This window comes from Heterodontus francisci, chromosome 25 (assembly GCF_036365525.1).
Source record: "Heterodontus francisci isolate sHetFra1 chromosome 25, sHetFra1.hap1, whole genome shotgun sequence".
Classification (NCBI taxonomy): Eukaryota; Metazoa; Chordata; class Chondrichthyes; order Heterodontiformes; family Heterodontidae; genus Heterodontus; species Heterodontus francisci.
Window position 1 is genome coordinate 76005275 of NC_090395.1, and position 19802 is coordinate 76025076.

The 19802-nt window shown below is 46.2% G+C and overlaps 1 protein-coding gene across 8 annotated transcripts in view; it reads right to left on the reverse strand.

Moving 5' to 3' along the window:
- Positions 1-2893: 2893 nt before the first annotated feature.
- foxp4 (forkhead box P4) overlaps positions 2894-19802 on the reverse strand; it is a 500447-nt gene continuing 483538 nt past the window's right edge. For 6 of the 8 annotated variants that reach the window (XM_068057550.1, XM_068057552.1, XM_068057549.1 and 3 more), the window contains 3 exons: positions 18244-18313; positions 5469-5632; positions 2894-3687 (listed from right to left, as the gene is read on the reverse strand). In XM_068057550.1, the coding sequence (XP_067913651.1) occupies positions 3543-3687; positions 5469-5632; positions 18244-18313 (379 nt within the window). In that variant the 3' untranslated portion in view covers positions 2894-3542. Of the gene's footprint in view, positions 3688-5424; positions 5633-18243; positions 18314-19802 lie in introns of all 8 variants that reach the window. The other 2 variants (XM_068057554.1, XM_068057556.1) reach the window with 2 other exon arrangements.

Consider the following 19802-nt stretch of genomic DNA (forward strand, 5'->3'; position numbering starts at 1 on the left):
CCCACCACCAAACCCCCAGCATGGATCCTATAGCAACATCCGAGGTACTACAGCAGTAAGCAAGACCTGTTACGAAATACAACACCTCATCAAGAGCTCCACGTGAAGCCTCTGGCCATTCCACATTCCACGAGGGAAGTTGATATCTCGAAGAAGGGCTGTGCTCTCAACTTACACGTTGAACATGAATCTGTGGCATTCAGTCGGCAAGTTTGCTGTTCACTGCATTCCCTGAATCCGTTTGTGTGAAGTCAGAGTGTAGTGACCTGTTCTTAATGGTTGAGTTGGTAAGATGGGGAGTGCAAAGCACTAGTTGACTAATGTTGAGGTAAGTTCCTGTATATGTGCCATTGGCTGATCACCGGGATGAGTCAGTGAGCTAATTGGTAGCTTTTGGCCATAACAAACATCTGGAGGTGGGAGTGGGGAGAGAACAACAGCAAAAATGCACTGAAAGTAAACATATTTAGGCTCTCACTATGTTCAGTGACCAGGACTATCCTCACTGATCTATCAACTTAAAAAACTGGCAAAATCAATTCTTCTGTAAATCAGTCTATTGACAACCAGTGACTCCCCTCTCTCATTCTCTCTCTCTCTTCCTTTGATATTTTGTTATTGTTTCTCTCCCCTATCCCTTTAGTTTCTTCCTTAAAGGAATTTAAGACACAGAGAGGTGTTAGGCTGAATTATCTGAACATTAACTGTGAATATTCAGGAAAACTAGACTGTTAGATAACTTTTCATTAAGAGTTGGAACCGCAACCAGTTTTTTGCTCGAGTTACCTTCCCAGGAATGCTACAAGATTTCTCCCTGTGGAATGATAGCCATCTCCCGCAGTGCTCACACCCAGAGACTCTGCTTTCACATTCGCTGCTAGACCAGGAAAATAAAACTCTAGCATTGGTCCCTTTCAATATCCGTACAAATAATTCTGCTTCCCAATATCATTCTACTTCTTCCTCTCACTCAATGGAGAGAACAATGTCTAATGTCAATTCTGGCAATACCCCCTGTGAGATAGGCCAGAGACAATGCAGAGCTGAAACTCCCAGGTGAGGCTGAGGTGGGCTGTGTTATGAGGACCACCCTGATAGTCAGCGATGAGGACCCACGGGTTATGATTTGTAGCCTATAAGTGCAGTGGGTCATCATCATTCATGATGGTTAGCACCAGGAGTTAGAGATAAATCATATCATCCTGACCAGGTATACCCTGGTTTGGACCAATCAAGCAAGTCATTTGGGTTACAACGAAGAGCCTCAGTTACATTCATTTTAAATGAAAATTCTACTGCTCCATGTGAATTGATGGAATTCTATCCAGTTTTGAACTGGACAGTTCAGTTTTGGGTTTAGTTACACAAAAACTGTAGCAGTTGAAAACAGGAATTTTGATCTTATGCATGGGCAGATTATTTCAAAGAAACAAGTGGACTTAATCTTCGTGAGCAAGTGGATCAGTTTTATATACCTCCACTGCAGTTTTTTTCTATTGGAGGGAACTCCATAGCAGAGTTCAATCCCTGCCCAGAGTCCTTACCCCCTGCCCAGAGCCCTTACCCCCTGCCCAGAGCCCTTACCCCCTGCCCTTACTCCCACCCCTTTTACTGCCTCATTGTGTTGTAGGCCCAGAAACAGTGACAACCTTTTGTGCTGTAATTTTGGCGGAGAAATATTTTATTTTCCTCGTAGCGCCAGCTATTCCTAATCATAACCTGGACTTCTTCATAAACATACCTTGCAGAGATGACATCATTGCCCATTGTTTGAACGGCATCAAGCCACAGAGAAATACTGTAAATATATCAAATTTCTTTTTGGTAACAAATTGCACTGCACATTGCATTAATTAAAAAAGAACATAATTTCAAAGCAATGAAAAGGATGAGTGAATACTGCACCTTGGTCACTATTGCCATGGTTCTGTAGGAAACTCAAAGTCTTTGATTTGGTTTTGCTAAAGTCCTTTCACAGGGATTCTCACTCTGTCTGTCTGTCTCTCTCTGTCTGTCTGTCTGTCTCTCTCTGTCACTCTCTCTGTCTGTCTCTCTCGCTCTCTCTCTCCGTGCTGGGTTTGTTGAGGCTGCTTTGAAAAGCTGTCACAAAAAAAAACCTGGTCTTGGTTACCCTTCCCTCCTCCCACTCACGCCCCCACCCCCCATACCACCGCACCCCCACACCGTACCTCCCGCCCTTTCCCTTCCTGTCCTCTTCCTCCCCCTCTCCCCTCCCCTCATGCCCTCTTGCCCTCCTTCACCCCTCCTGCCCTCTCCCCTCCAGCCTTTGCCCCCTGCTTCCTTCCTCCTGTCCTCTCCTCTCCTGCCCTCTCCCCTTCCCTCCCAGTAGTCCACAGGAGCTGTTTGCTTGCTGGCACTTCCTTTCAATGTCCATCCATTGCAGGTGAGTCTCCACAGTGAGTGACAATGCCAGGAGTTACTGAAAAGTGATCCTGGATTCTCGCCCTCCAAGCCAGGCAGAGAAAAAATTCTTCTGGCACAAAGCAGAATCTCAGTCAGTTTGGATGGAAGGACTAGCAATGGACTATCAATGCAGCTCAAACAGAACCAACACAAGAAATATTTTCCCTATCATTCAAAGCTTCACATTTTTTAAAAAGTTTATTAATCTACTGTCCTTAAACCCTTTACGGGCTAACTTTATAGAAAAATTCTGTGCTTAGCTTTAAAACCTGGTGCTAGTAAAATGAAGTCAACACCTGACTACTTGGCTGTCTAATCATTTTCTCTGTAGTTGTACCTTTGATTAGGTTTCCGTCAACAGTATCTAATCTTCAGTCATTTACAATACAATGCTTAAGTGAGAAAGATTTAAAGGATTTAAAGGGTTGACCCTTTCCCCTCCCCACCCCCCCCCCCCCACCCCATCCCATTCCCCTGTCCAAGATATAAACACAAAAGCTAAAATAGCAATGGGAGTTTAAAGACAAGTTAACACTGTCCCGGATAGATCTTTCATTTGGATCTCCTCAGATGTCAACACGAGTGAGCGGGTTTTGATACCTGACAAACAGCTCCACAGTTGCCCTCTGCTTAAATACAACGTGCCTGTTGAGCTATCTACAGCATTGGATAGAAAAAATTCAAATTGAGGTACCTTTAAAGCAGGTTGAAAAAGTCTGTTTGGGGCCCTAATGGTTAATAAGCAATTTATTCACATTGCAGGTCTGTGTGACTACCTGGCAGTTCAGAAGACTAATAACCATCTCTGTGTTTGCGACAAAACATTTGGGAAGAAAGGTAATAAAATGGTCACCAGTTTCACTTTGATGAGTTGGAGCCATTCAATCTATACCCAAAAAAATGCTTTGTGTTCCAAGGCTCCACTATTAGTGAACAATCAAAGCTGCCATTGGAGTCTTCGAGTATCTGTTGGTGTTGAGGAATTTGCTCCTTGCTTTGATCACTCAGTCCAGGTGACTCGGGCCCAGCAGATGTTGTTGTGATGGATATGCAGGTATGAGGTCTGACCCTGTTTTTTTTGTTTGTTTTTTAATAACTTGAAGTGCTCGAGTTCCATTTTATTCCAATTCCTCTGCTGTTAGCTCCTCCTCCATCTCTCTACCATCCTGCATTTCCGAATTCACATTGGCCGTTGCAATGATTGAGACAGATGGGTCGTCCTCCTCCAACTCTGCAGGCTCCTCCTTGATGTGCACTTGGTGCCTATGTAGAGATTGATAAGTATATTGGTATTTAACAACAGACTGGAAAATACTTCCACTTTTTTCACGCTCATTAACATGTTTTCCTTTAACTTTACAGCTAGATTATGGAGTGATTCAGTTGCAGCAATGGGTCATTGTATCACAGAGTCATAAGAAGATGGAAGGACTCAAATTCAATCAATGGTTTGTTCTGAGCTAGCTGACCTCAGCCAAATCAGCAGTCTGGACCATAGGAATCTCAGAGTAGGAAGCAGAGGCAACTGACAGGAATCCCATTCCTCATTGCCTTGTCTCAAAAATGCATTTGTGGGATACTGCATGAGGACAGGGTCTGCCAATACTCAGTATTTAGACTCACGCATGAAGAACAGTGAATTGGGTGACGTGTTGAGCTATGGATGAGGGTTGGTCTCTCTAGTAGTGGAGACATTCCTCAGCATGTGACAGTATCTTCAGGAGGACAGTGGAGTAAAATACTTTAAAAACAAACTCTCTGATGTAGATACATAGGTATTCTTAAAGCTAATGATGTGGATTGGCTGTTGGAGTGCTGCACTTTCACCTCTGGAAACATGAAACTCAAACTCATTGCTCTGAAGTCGGAATACCCAGTGCATTGTGGACAAATAAATATCCCTCAGGTGGGCAAAGGACACATGTGCTTGTTGTCTCAGCCCATGTACACAGTTTGTCTAATCAATAACTTACATTCACACCTTACAAAGAAAAATATAATCACCTTACAGAGTGAAACACAGGTGATATGATGACTCAAACGGTGTCTCTCACACAACTGTGAACAATACAGAGCATGGAGGCACAGTTCCTTCCACACCACATATACATTCTCCCCTATCATCTACTAATCTCCTTTGTGAAAGTTCTGTATAAATACACCATTCTCAAAGGGAATTAGGCAAGTCTCTATCAGGTTTGTTTACTACTATACTCAATCCAAATCAACCTCAGAGTGTTGCCAGTTGAGGTACAGCAATGCTAGACACAGAGCAAAGCTCCCACTACTTTGGCAAACCTCAAAAGAGGATCGACTACTGCCCCAGTGGGGCAATTTTTCCATTCTGCACACTATCCTTAGGATGGTCTGAGTAACCTTCCCAATTGGTGCTGAATTAGAGGCAGTTTTGAGCTGTGGACTAAGACGGCCCAAACTCTTAGACTTAAGCCAGCAGATGGAAGGGACTCTCAGTGATCTAGGCTGGATGTACACCTATGCCCTGAGGTCAAAGGCGTTTGTTCACCCCTCACGCACTGAGTTTGCTAACCTGTATTTGCTCCTGGTCCAACAAAGCCTTGACTTTAGAATTCTCATCCTTGTTTTCAAATCTGTCCCTGGCCTCGCCCATCCCTATCTCTGTAACATCTTCCATCCCTACAACCCTCCGAGATCTCTGTGCTCCTCCAATTCTGACCTCTTGCACATCCCCAATTTTAATGGTTCCACCATTGGTGGCCGTTTCTTCATCTGCCTGGGCCCTAAGCTCTGGAATTCCCTCCGTAAACCTCTCCACCTCTCTTTCCTCCTTTAAGACACTTCTTAAAACCTACCTTAACTAAACTTTTGGTTACCCTCTCCTAATATTTCCTTATGTATCTGTGTGTCTGATTTACATTCCAGTGAAGCACCTTGGGAAGTTTCACCATATTAAAGGCACCAAATAAATGCAACTTGTTGTTGTTGTGTCTAACCTGTAAGACCCCTCCCCTGGTCTCTCACCATAACTGCAAGCCCAGTCCCCAGGCCCTGGAGTTGCTTCGTACCCGTGCTGTTGAGGGGACAGCCCTGGACTGCTGCTCCCATTGCTGTTCACTTGCTCCACGGTGCTGCTGACATCATCGTGACCAACGTGCATCAGGCCACTGGCTGACGGGTTCATCAAGGTCGGGCTATTGAGCAGCTGCATGTTGCTTTCAGCCAAAGCTGCCTGGAGAAGAGGGGAGAAGGTTTGATACCAGTTAACGTACTTGAAGGTCACTTATACTTCTTTACCCAGAGAGTGGTGAGAATGTGGAACTCACTACCACAGTGAGTGGTTGAAGTGAATAGTGTGGATATATAAGGGTGAAAGGGATAGAAGGATATGCTGATAGGGGGAGATGAAGTAGAGTGGGAGGAGGCTTGTGTGGAGCAGAAACACCAGTATGGACCAGCTGGGCCGAATGGTCTGTTTCTGTGTTGAACATTCTATGCAATTCTACGTAAAGAATTTGGGAGAGTCAAAATACTGCACTGAAGGATATACAGGGATCTGGAGATGAAGGACCCAGCAGTGGTGGCAGGTTTGGAGGCGAGGGCGGGTTGGGGGGGGCTGGGAAAATAAGGGGGGGGTGGCCACGTGGGGATGGCTCCCCAATGCATTCCCACCACCAGGGGTCCTGGGGCAGCCTGGGAGGCGGATTGGTGTCTGCTCCACAGAGTCCAGCAGCCAAATAACATTGTTATTAGGGGCAATTTTATGTCCTCTCCACCATTTTTCTGGCAGTGGTGTAGCCCCCACCCCCGCCATGTGCGGAGGCTGCCAGCTCAATGGAGGCCGCCTCTCCACAGCATGCCGGGAGCGCTATTGGAGCTGGAGGCTCCATGTCACAAAGAGGGAGGCTGCATAAATGAAAGGACACAGTTGCGGTCCAGACTGATTCAATGCAAGGGTTTATACTTTCCAGCCCAATTCACCTATTGGTCTAGATGCCGGTTAGTTGATGTTTGATGTGCGGGCCAACGAGGAAGCCTCCATGTTAAGGCATCCTTGTGGTCCTCGAATTGCCTCCAAAGGGCCCACCTTTCCCAGTGGGGCTGCCAGATCTACACAGCTGCCAGCCCTCTGATTGGTTCGGGAGCCACCTTTAGCAGGATGGCGAGCTCAGAGGTGGCCAATAAGGAGGCTGCCTTTGAGAAGATTGCTCCCCCGGTCTTGCTGCCGGCAAGTGCGTGCTTGGGACCCCCATTTGATCCTGACCTAGGGGTCCCGAAGCCCGTGGACTCGGCTCAGGTAGCTGCTCTCAGCCGAGGTGTGCTATTGTTGGCATCAGTATGCCTGGGGCCTAGGCTAATGGCGGAGGAAAATAAGAATCAGCCAGTGTTCCTGCTCCTGATCATTATCCAGTAACTCCTCCTGCTATGGAGGAGAACAGACTGGATTCTTGTTCAACGTCCTATCGTTACACTTAAAGACCCAATGGCCTCATTGTACTGCCTCACACATGAAGTGTAGCTACTTGGGTGAGACGGGGGCTAGATAGGCCAGGAGCTCCACACCCCAGCCCATCTGCAGCATCTATCCTTGGCCCCCTCCTATTTCTCATCTACCTGCTGCCCCTTGGCAACATCATCCAAAATCATAGCATCAGTTTCCTCATGAATGGTGAAGCCACCCAAAAAAATAAATAGGGGATGTGCGAGGCAAGATTTTTACACAGAGGGTGGTGAGTGCCTGGAACTTGCTGCCAGGGGAGGTGGTGGAAGCAGATACGATAGCGACGTTTAAGAGACATCTTGACAAATACATGAATAGAATGGGAATAGAGGGATATGGGCCCCGGAAGTGCAGAAGGTGTTAGTTTAGGCAGGCATCAAGATCGGCGCAGGCTTGGAGGGCCGAATGGCCTGTTCCTGTGCTGTACTGTTCCTTGTTCTTTGTTGTTCTTTTTTCTCCATCAGTTCATCTGCCACTTCAACCCTCAGCCATGCTTTTGCTACCTCCAGACTTGACTATTCTCCCATTTTCCATCCTCCATAAACTTGAGCCCATCCAGCCCTCTGCTGCCTGTATCCTAACTCACACTAAGTCCTGTTCACCCATCTCACTGTGCTCGCTGACCTACATTGGATCCTGTCTGGCAATTTTAAAATCTTCATCCTTGTTTTCAATTCCATTCATGGCCTTGCTGCTCCCTATTTCTGTAATCTCTGCTCTCCTAAAACCTTTGGGATCTCTACACTCCTCCAATTATGACATCTGTCCATTCCCAATTGTTACAACCAGGTGAGAAGGGGTCTAGGGTGTTCCTTCTCAGCCTTTGCCTGGCTTAACTGTAACAGGGTTTAATTTTTAAACACCGTGTTTTTAGCTTCCCCTCAGTGAATCCTTGTTCACTGTTCCAATTGTAAGGCAAAGAAATCAAACAGGTTTCCTTAGATTTAAAGAAGAAAGGTAGAAGTTTATTAATCTTAAACTCTAATCCAGTTAACGACTACTAATATGCAACGTGACCACGCTAGCATGCATACTCAATAAACACACATGCAGATAGAGACAGAAAAAGCAGAGGAATAAAGGGGAAAAGTTTGAGGCCGTATCTGGTAGTTAGAGTCCTTTAGTTCAATGTGGAGTCTTTGGTTGCGGGTAAGTCTTGCAATTTATTGGGGCCCAGTTCACGCTTCAACTTGTTCCGATGTAGGAGTCTTTCCTCTCTTGAGGTTTACATGTCTTCCGTGGGTCTGGTAGCTTGGGAGAAAGTGAGAGAGAGAGAGAGAGAGAGAGAGAGAGCGAGAGAGAGACTTGCTTGTTCCAGCCTCAGTTTCACGCTACCTTCTGAATTCAAACTGTCCTGTGGCTAGTTCGAAAAAACCTGGACCAGTCAGTTAGTCATGTGACCAGCTGGCTTAACCAGTTCTGGCTCTGTGGATTGTATCATCTTAGCAGGGCCTGGAATGCGCTTCCTTACACCTTCAATGTCTGGTGATCAAAATCCATTTGGGTTAATTGGAGCAGGGAATAGTCATTTGTCTCCACAAGCAGCGTCTCTTAGTATGCAAATGACCTTCCAGCCCAGTGTCTTGTGATCTTCAAACAAGTCATTTCTTCACTCCAGCAACAGTTTGAAATCAATCTTCATATGACAAAATTAATATGCCTCAATCTTGGCAGTTGCAGGTCTGCATGACACAATATTAATTGCTCCACTATTGGTGGCTGTCGCTTCAGCTGCCTGGACCCTAAGCTCTGGAATTCCCTCCCTAAACCTCTCCGCCTCTTTACCTCACTTTCCTCCTTTAAGACGCTCCTTATAAACTAACTCTTTCACCAATCTTTTGGTCACCTGTCCTGATATCTCCTTCTGTGGCTCGGCGTCAATTTTTTTTGATGCTCTTGTTAAGAGCCTGATTTGTTAAAGATTCTATGAAAGTGCAAAGTGTTGTTGAGAGAAGGGGACACCATCAAAGGAGGTCTTAAAGACTGGCGTTGTGCTGCTGTACGTACTAATGTTGAACAGCCCCTTATTACAGGCCACATCCCAAACTTGAGCTCTTCCCAGGAAATAAAATAATTGGTATTAACTTGCCTAGAGGCCACATCCTTTGTGTTTAAAAAAGTGCAGCCTATATTTGAGTAGTTATGGTATGTGGACATTCTGGCACCTTCTAGTGGCAATACTTGGTATTACAGTAGTACACAAGAACACATTGGGGCATCAACCTTTATCTTGTGTCCACTCTTGTACCAGATTATCATTTGATAGGATATTGAGCCAGTTATTTTGAGTCTGTTAAATTTACTCTAGTTAGCTTGTGATAGTCCAAACATTTCTTCCCCAAAATATTAAACAAGGCACTGAGGTTAAAAATTGTTGTTTGAATTATTGGATCATTATTTTAACACGGGCCAAAAACCTGGTTAACAGCACTGATTGGAACTCACCCTGATATCTAATTCACTTAAAGGGAAACAAGTTCTAAGGGGAAAACCCAATTTCGAAGTTATCCCTGAACTTACAATCATGAAACTTTCATTTTTTATATAGAAGATTAATCTTTAGTTGGTAGACTGCTCCCTGTGGGGTAACAGCAGTGGGTTACAGTTTAACTGTTTGATCCCAGGAAACAAATCTAGAGATCATTTATCATGAAGTGTGTTTGGCTACAGACTTGCAGGGGTACTGTGAATTTCCTTGATTTTCCACCTACAATGAGAAAACACTGGAAAGTATCAGCTTTGAGACCCGAGAGACTGAAAAATATCTGAACTTTTAAAATTCAGCTGGATTATTTTAGTGAGTGTAGAAGCTTTAGCAATAGGAGTTAATAACCCTCAGTCTGCATCTGTCTCTCACTCAATCTTTTCCCCTGTTTCTCATTCCCTCTTTCTCTCCGTCTGTCTCCATTCCCTGTTTGTTAATTTCTCTCTCTATTTCCTCTCTATGTCTCTCTGTGTTTGTCTCTTTCTTGTTCTGTCTACTCTCTCTATCTGTCTTTCTATCTCTTTCCTTTTGTGTTTTTATCTCTCTCTTTTTGTCTCCCTTATGCATCTCTGTCTATCTCTCTATCTCTGTTTCTCAGTCTGTCTCTCTGTCTTTCTGCATCTTTGTCTATCTCTCCTTCGCTGTCTGTCTGTCTCGGTCTTGTTCTGGCTCTCTCTCTCTCTCTCACACTCTTTGTCATTCTCTTGCTCTCTCTACCTCTCTCTCTCTTTCCCAACCTCCAAACACTGCTTTCCACGCAACTCAAAGATCAAAGTGATCTTAAAAAGCACAAACTATAAAAGAATGACATGATACTAAAGCTGTAAGTCTACATTATTGCACAAATACAACATTAACAACAATCATCTGATCTCGTGAAATAAACTGACGTGTTACTAATGACAGTCCATATGTGAGAGAGGATTGAGCTGAATTTGAAGGCATGAGTAGGATATGATTTGCAGCCTCTGTTTCCTGTGTTGCTGCTTTATCTACAGCTTGCTGTATTGCCCTCTGCTGCACAGAGCCAACAAAAACTTACTTGCCCATCCTTTTCCTGACACTTCACTTTGAATTGAAAGGTCTTTGCTAATGCTGATTTACACACACGTACTGGTGGCCAGAGAGAGTATGTAAATTGCATCTCCACTTTCTCACTTAGGTTCTCTCAAGAGATAATCTATGCTTCAGTTCCTGATCATCTGGTTTCTCTGTCATGCGTCTGAGCTGCACGAAATATTAAGAGAACTCCTCCTGATCATGGAATGATTCAGCACTGAAGGAGGCCATTCAGCCCCTCGAGCCTGTGCTGGCTCTTTGATAGAGCCATCTAATTAATCCCACTCCCCCTGCTCTTTCTCCATAGCCCTAGAAACAACTTCTCCGTCATTCATGTTCGGTAACTGCCATAACACTCCCTGTTTATTTTAAAATTTTGAATTACTAAATGATTTTCATTTCCCCTAGTCCCAGCTGGGATGTAATTGGGTTATTGTGTAGTTAACGACAGGCACTGTCTCATACAGTAAGGACTTCCTTTTGGTTCTCTCTTTTGTGCTAACAAGTGCTAGCTTGGCTCAGTCAGCCTCACTCTTGCCTCTGAGCCAAGTTCAATCACACCAGAGACGTGTGCTCTGCATGGGGGCACTCATCAGAAATTGTGGGCAATCGCAAAGCAGTCTGGGCTGGGTCCCCTTGTTGCTGCAGTGTCTCTCTGCACCTCGGTGCCACTGGCACATTTTGAGAGTTTTATCTGTGTTCGCAGTCTGGCGGGAATCTGGATAAACAATGTCTGGAAAAATCGTTCACTTATCAAAAAATTATCACGGGCTAGTCTAGTATGATCTGTCCCCATACGGAAAGAAACACTAGCGGTGGGGTGGGGGTGGGGGGGGGTGGAGTTTTATGCTCTCCCCCACAGTGTTTGGATGGTGGGATGGTAGCCGGGGGGGGGGGGACCCCACCTCCACCCCAACTAAGTCCGTGGCGGGAAGGCCCATGGACAGCCTTCCCACCACGTCACCAACTGAGGCAATTAATGTTTAATTAAGGGCCTCATCCCACCTCTGCCTGTATTATCCCAGCAGCAGGTTAGCCTGTCACCACAGAGTGAGCACCCCAAGCAAGCCAATTGTGGGTTGCTTGCCGGCTCCGGTTGTTGGGGGGAGAGGGGTCCTTCCTTAAAAGGCACTTAGTGCCTGATCGAGGGACCCAGCATCAGGAAGGGGGATGCCTGCTGAGAGCCCCCCCCCCTGCCCTTGTTGCCGACCCTTCGACATAACCCTCTCCCATGCCCCCCACCCCAAAAAACCCCTCCCGCACTGACTCACCTGTGACCCGGGTCCAGTGTCTCAGGTGGATCCAGTACCAGCAACAGCCACTGCCTCCACAGTGGCGCTACTCAATGAAAGAGCTGCCAGCCTCTGATTGGCTGACAGCTCTCAGTAGGCGGGACTTCTGTCATGGGGGCCCTTAATCCTGGGGAAGGCCCCGCCGCTGTCCACTTAGTATCTAATTGGCATGTGATGGGGCGAGACTTCCCCATAGGATGTGAAACGAAGCTCTCATCAGCTCTTCAGCCAGTGGCCGAGACCCCTGTCGACCACATAAACCCCACCCCCCTCACATTTCTATAACAACATCCCTTACCTCAGGAAATCCCAAAGTGCTTTAGTCAATGATTTTTTTCTGAAGTGTAGTCATTGTTGTAATGTAGGAAACACAGCAGACAATTTGTGCATAGCAAGATCCCACAAACAGGATTTAATAAATGACCAGATCACCTGTTTACAGCTGTAGGTTGATGGACAAATATTATCTCAGGACAACTGCCTCGTTCTTCTTCAAATAGTGGCTGTGAAAACTTTTACGTCTGAACAGTAGTGCGGCATTCCCTCAGTACTGACCCTCCGACAGTGCGGCACTCCCTCAGTACTGACCCTCCGACAGTGCGGCACTCCCTCAGTACTGACCCTCCGACAGTGCGGCACTCCCTCAGTACTGACCCTCCGACAGTGCGGCACTTCCTCAGTACTGACCCTCTGATAGTGCAGTGTTCCCTCAGTACTGACCCTCCGACAGTGCGGCACTCCCTCAGTACTGACCCTCCGACAGTGCGGCACTCCCTCAGTACTGACCCTCCGACAGTGCGGCACTTCCTCAGTACTGACCCTCCGACAGTGCAGCGTTCCCTCAGTACTGACCCTCCGACAGTGCGGTACTTCCTCAGTACTGACCCTCTGATAGTGCAGCACTCCCTCAGTACTGACCCTCCGACAGTGCGGTACTTCCTCAGTACTGACCCTCTGATAGTGCAGCGTTCCCTCAGTACTGACCCTCTGATAGTGCAGCGTTCCCTCAGTACTGACCCTCTGACAGTGCAGCACTCCCTCAGTACTGACCCTCCGACAGTGCAGCACTCCCTCAGTACTGACCCTCCGACAGTGCGGTACTTCCTCAGTACTGACCCTCTGATAGTGCAGCGTTCCCTCAGTACTGCACTGGGAATGTCAGCCTGGATTATCGGCTCAAGTCTCAGGAGCAAGACTTGAAACCACAACTTTCTGACTCAGGATCGAGAGTGCGAACACTGAGCCATGGCTGACACCATAGATTCAGGCTGATTCCCTCTGATGACTCCGTCGTTCTCCAGGTGTTTCCGATTCCCTCGTTCAGGATTCTCTCTAATACTTCACCTACCCATTGGTCAGCTTCATCAGTTTAATTTCCAGGACAGTCCATTTGTCCTTTGTTTTACGGTAGTTATTTTCCCTTCTCTCTAACCCTTTAGTACAACACCTGATTTTAATGATTCCCTAACGATCCCTCTAATATTTTCCCCAATTTCATGAGCAATTTCTATTGGAGGTGACTCACCGGACACTGGGGTCTGATCTTCCTTCAGTGCCTCAATGTTTAAATCACTTCCTCATCAGAAATTCCTACTGCCTTGAAAATTCCTCATTTCCTGGAAATTCACTGCTCGGTCTTCGGAAAGCGTCAGTGGCCCCTCCCTTGGACCTGGATACCTGATATTAGCCAGCTTCCCAAGAGCTACAAAGACTGCAATATATCCTCAACTCTCTCTTTATAGAAACTATTTCGATTGTAGCTTATGTTCCCTTTATTTCTGTCATATTGTCGATCTTCTCTATCTAACCAGGTTTGAAGACTTTACCCTATCACTATCTTCCTGTCTGCCTCCCATTAATCAGTCTTGATGAAACTTCTCTCTCATACATTGTTTTATTTCCTAATATCTCCTTATGTGACTTGGTGCCAACGCTCCTGCAAAGGGCCTTGGGATGGTTTACTATTTTAACGTTGCTATATAAATGCAAGTTGTTGTTTGTTAACCTCATTGCTTTCCTCTATACCATTACTATCCTCTAGTATAAACTGACTCTATAATTCCTCTACTGCCCGTTTGAAACTTGTCCCTTTAACAACTTTCTCCAGTCCAACTTCAGGAACTATTTCCTCAGTCCCCAAAGCATAGTTGTTAATATGTTCCCCCTTTATTGATGCGGAGTCTCTCATCATGGCCATATTGGATTGTGACTGCTGTCTTAGTGAGGCGGGCTCAGTAACAATTCACTTTGTCCATATCTAGCAGCATCCCTGTGGAAGAACGTCAGTCTGGAGATGTAATCCTGGTCAGCCCCGGCTGCAAAGATCATGTGTGTGGATAAATGTGGGAAGCCAAGATCAGATTCACTTGTGATGCCTTCCATGACCTAATATCCTCACTGTCCACGCACACACATGAAGAAAGGAGTGAGGAACATAAAGCTTGCTATGCACACCCAGGCTGTATAACAACTTGTATTTATACAGCAGCTTTACCATAGTAAAAACAGCCCAAGGCACTTTACAGGAGCAATTAACAGACAAAATTTGACTCGATGCCACATAAGGAGGTATTAGGACAGATGACCAAAAGCTTGGTCAAAGAGGTAATTTTTTAAGGAGTGCCTTAAAGAAAGAAAGAGAGGCGGAGAGGTTTAGAGAGGGAATTCCGAGCTTTGGGCCCAGGCAACTGAAGGCACGGCCACCAATAGTGGAGCCATGGGAATCGGGTGATGGGCAAGAGGCCAGAATTGGAGGAGCATGGCGATCTCGGAGGGTTGCAGGGCTCGAGGGGGCTATAGAGATAGGGGAAGGTGAGACCATGGAGAGCCAGAAGTGCCGAGTTGATGATCCATCTCGGCCTCTTCCTGAAGTCCCCAGCATCACAGATGCCAGAACTTAGCCAATTCGATTCACTCCGCGTGACATCAAGAAACGGCTGAAGGCACTGGATATGGCAAAGCCTATCGGCCCTGACAATATTCCATCAACAGTACTGAAGACCTGTGCTCTTGAACTTGCCGCGTCCCTAGCCAAGCTGTTCCAGTAGAGGTACAATACTGGCGTCTACCCGGCAATGTGGAAATTTGCCCAGGTATGTCCTGTACACAAAAAGCAGGACAAGTCCAACCCAGCCAATTACCGCCCCATCAGCCTACTTTCAATCATTAGTAAAGTGATGGAAGGTGTCATCAACAGTGCCATCAAGTGGCACTTGCTTAGCAATAACCTGCTCAGTGACTCTCAGTTTGGGTTCCGCCAGGGCCACTCAGCTCCTGACCTCATTACAGCCTTGGTTCAAACATTGACAAAAGAGCTGAACTCAAGAGGTGAGGTGAGAGTGACTGCCCTTGACATCAAGGCAGCATTTGACCAAGTATGACATCAAGAAGCCCGAGCAAAACTGAGGTCAATGGGAATCAGGGGTAAAACCATCCGCTGGTTGGGGTTATACCTAGTGCAAAGGAAGATGGTTGTGGCTGTTGCAGGTCAATCATCTGAGCTCCAGGACATCACTGCAGGAGTTCCTCAGGGTAGTGTCCTAGGCCCAACCATCTTCAGCTGCTTCATCACCTTCCTTCAATCATAAGGACAGAAGTGGGATGTTCACTGATGATTGCACAATGTTCAGCACCGTTCGTGACTCCTCAGATACTGAAGCAGTCCGTGTAGAAATGCAGAAAGACTTGGACAATATCCAGGCTTGGGCTGATAAGTGGCAAGTAACATTCGCGCCACACAAGTGCCAGGCAATGACCATCTCCAACAAGAGAGAATCTAACCATCTCCCCTTGACATTCAATGGCATTACCATCACTGAATCCCCCACTATCAACATCCTAGGAGCTACCATTGACCAAAAACTGAACTGGAGTAGCCATATAAATACCGTGGCTACAAGAGCAGGTCAGAGGCTAGGAATCCTGCGACAAGTAACTCACCTCCTGACTCCCCAAAGCCTGTCCACCATCTACAAGGCACAAGTCAGGAGTGTGATGGAATACTCTCCACTTGCCTGGATGGGTGCAGCTCCAACAACACTCAAGAAGCTCGACACCATCCAGGACAAAGCAGCCCACTTGATTGACACCCCATCTATAAACATTCACTCCCTCCACCACTGACACACAGTGGCAGCAGTGTGTACCATCTACAAGATGCACAGCAGCAATGCACCAAGGTTCCTTAGACAGCACCTTCCAATCCCACAACCTCTACCAACTAGAAGGACAAGGGCAGCAGATGCATGGGAACATCACCACCTGCAAGTTCCCGTCCAAGTCACACACCAGCTTGACTTGGAACTATAGCGCCGTTCCTTCACTGTCGCTGGGTCAAAATCCTTGAACTCCCTTCCTAACAGCACTGTGGGTGTACCTACCCCACATGGACTGCAGCGGTTCAAGAAGGCAGCTCAACACCACCTTCTCAAGGGCAATTACGGATGGGCAATAAATGCTGGTCTGGCCAGTGATGCCCACATCCCATGAATGAATAAAAAACAATTTAAAAACAAGGATGAGAATTCTAATGAATTACTGGATATACCTGTATGTATAACATGCTGTGTTGTTTCTCTCCTGAACAGGTGACATTCTCTGGAGTTCAATCGCACCATTTAAATCCAGACAAAGTGCATGTGCCCACAGGTATTCGGCTGTGAGGGGAATCACAGCTTGGCCTGCTTCTGTCCATATGTGCACCTACACATGCTCATACACACAGTCACATATGCACACTCACATATACACACACTCACATATACACACACTCACATATACACACACACTCACATATACACACTTGCAAACACACACTCACATATACACATTCACATAAAAATGCCACTGAAATGCAAATAGAAACAGGAATGCCAGTTTATAATTTATTCTCTCCCCTCTATTCCAGGAGCCGTGAGGTTAATACTCCTTCCCTCACTTCCTCCCGAGCTGCACTCAGTCCCTCTCCGATGCCAGGCTCCCTCCAATATTGCAGTCTGGCTGAGATACACAGAGCTGCCAGTTGGTGTCCCTCTCTCACTGTAAATCCAGCTCAGGTTTTGCTTTATAAAACATGTCGAATACTTCGAGGATGGCGTCAGATACCCAGAATTAATTCCACAAACCGAGACAGTCCTTGTGACTGTGGAATGTTTAAATCAAAGATTTTAACTGGACCTGATTTTGGGGTGCTTGCTTTTTCAACTTCTGTAATTTTAAGTCTGTGTGTGAGACTGTGTGTGTGTGTGTGTGTGTGTGTGTGTGTGTGTGACTGTCTGTGTGTGTGTGTGTGTGTGTGTGTGTGTGACTGTCTGTGTGTGTGTGTGTGTGACTGTCTGTGTGTGTGTGTGTGTATATGTGTGAGACTGTGTGTAGTCACCACCTCAACTTACTGAAACCAAAGTAGATGCTGGAGATCAACATCCTCGGGGCTAACATTGACCAGAAACTGAACTGCAGTAGCCATATAAATACCATGGTTACAAGAGCAGGTCAGAGGCTAGGAATCCTGCAGCGAGTAACTCACCTCCTGACTCCCCAAAGCCTGTCCACCATCTACAAGGCACAAGTCAGGGGTGTGATGGAATACTCTCCACTTGCCTGGATGGGTGCAGCTCCAACAACACTCAGGAAGCACGACATCATCCAGCAAAAAGCAGCCCCGCTTGATTGGCACCCCATCCACAAACATTCATTCCCTCCACCACCGATGCACAGTGGCAGCAGTGTGAACCATCTACAAGATGCACTGCAGCAGCGCACCAAGGCTCCTTTGAGAGCACCTTCCAAACCCGCAACCTCTACCACCTAGAAGGACAAGGGCAGCAGATGCATGAGAACACCACCACCTACAAGTTCCCCTCCAAGTCACACACCATCCTGACTTGGAACTATATCGCCGTTCCTTCACTGTCACTGGGTCAAAATCCTGGAACTCCCTTCCTAACAGCACTGTGGGTGTACCTACCCCAAATGACTGCAGTGGTCCAAGAAGGCAGCTCACCACCACCTTCTCAAGGACAATTAGGGATGGGCAATAAATGCTGGCCTGGCCAGCCATGCCCACAACCCATGAATGAATAAAAAAATGATGTCACTTCCTGGCCATTTTGGACAAAACCTTCTGCCACAAACTCCTCAAAATACAGATAAAATGGATGGGAATCGGGGTCGAGACTGAACTCTGCCTACCTTCCTGCTCTGTTACATCTCACCTGTGCCTGTTTATGAGGTGTAAGAGAGTAAAATCCTGCCTGTGATATCCAGGAGAGGAGGAAGGAAGCTGTAGAGGGGGAAATCATTATTATTAAAAAGCAACATTAGCTGAAATGGTGAAGGGTTGAACCACAAGTTTGAGCTACATCTCAAGCTAGATCTGTGACTATGGTTAACAGTGTACGTAGGCCTCAGCAGGATGGCAGGAGATCTGAGTTTATTTGTGCTTTTCCATCCACGCATCCAGAATTTATTCAAACGATGTCCAAAAAAGCTGGAGTAACAGCACTCACCTGATAGCTCGAGTTAACTGCTCCTGCGTATCCAAGTCCTGTAATCACATTCTTCACTAAAGTTGGACTTCTGAAAGAAGACAAATTTTTCAGCAAAGCAATAGTTGAAGTCAAATAATCTGTTAAATTGGAACGATTCGGCTTGTAGATTATTTTACTTTACCTGTTGGGAAATGTCCAATCTCACTTGACAACAACTGATAGAAAGAATTATAAACTATGGCAAAGTATTTACAGTGCAAAAACAGGCCATTCGGCCCATCGGGTCTGTGCCAGTGTTTATGATCCACATGAAGCTCCTCCTGCCCCACTTCATCTCACCCTATCAACATATCCTTCTATTCCTTTCTCCCTCATATGTTTATCCATCTTTCTCTTAAATGTATCTATATTATTCACCTCAACCAATCCCTATGGTAGCGAGTTCCACATTCACACCGCTATCTGGATGAAGAGGTTTCTCCTGAATTCCCTATTGGATTGTTAGTGACTATCTTACATTTAAGGTCCCTAGTTTAGGATTCCCCTACAAATGAAGTCATTGAAGTCTGGGACTCACCCTGTTTGTCAGAGAGGGCTGGGGGAAGGCGAGAGCCCCAGGCCCATTATTATGCTGTGGGGTAGCATTCCTCCAGCGCGCCACAAGTTGGGATTCTGCTACTAGACACTGGCATAGTGAGTGACACTGAGGAGCGTGACGAGATCTCCACATTGCAATTTCTGGCAGAGGATTGAACACAAACTTCCGCAAAGAATTGAAACTGGACATTTCCTTCAGGGAGTGCTCACTCTGAACGACTGAAGATTGTCAGAGTCATAGAGTCTTGGCGGCACAGAAGAAGGCCATTTGGCCCATTGAGTCCATGCTGATTCTCTGCAGAGCAATCCAGTCAGTCCCACTCGCCGATTCTATCCTTGAAGCCCTGAAAATTTATTTCCCTCAAGTGCTCATTCGATTTCCTTTTGAAATCATTCATCGGTCCCTACTTCCTCCACCCACGTAGGCAGTGAGTTCCAGGTCATTGCCACTCACTGCGTAAAAAAGTTCTTCCTCACACCCCCCTGCATCTCTTGCCCTAAATCTTACATCTGTGCCCCCCAGTCCTTGTACCATCAGCTAATGGGAACAGTTTTTCCTTGTGTAACATATCTAAACCTGCCATAATCTTGAACACTTTGATCAAATCTCCCCTCAATCTCCTTTGCTCCAAGGAGAACAACCCCAGCTTCTCCAACCTAACTTTGTAGCTAAAATCCCTCATCCCTGGAACCATTCTGGAAAATCTCCTCTGCATCCTCTCAAGGAACCTCACATCCTTCCTAAAGTTTGGTGACCAGAACTGGACGCAATACTTCAGCTGTGGCCTATATAGAGTTTTATAAAGGTCAGCATAACCTCCCTGATTTTGTATTTTATGCCTCTATTTATGAAGCCCAAGATACCATATGCTTTACTAACCACTCTCTCAATATGTCCTGCCACCTTCAATGATCGATGCCCTTGAACCCCCACATCCTCTGTCCCTGTCCATTCTTTAGAACTGTGCCATTTAGACTAT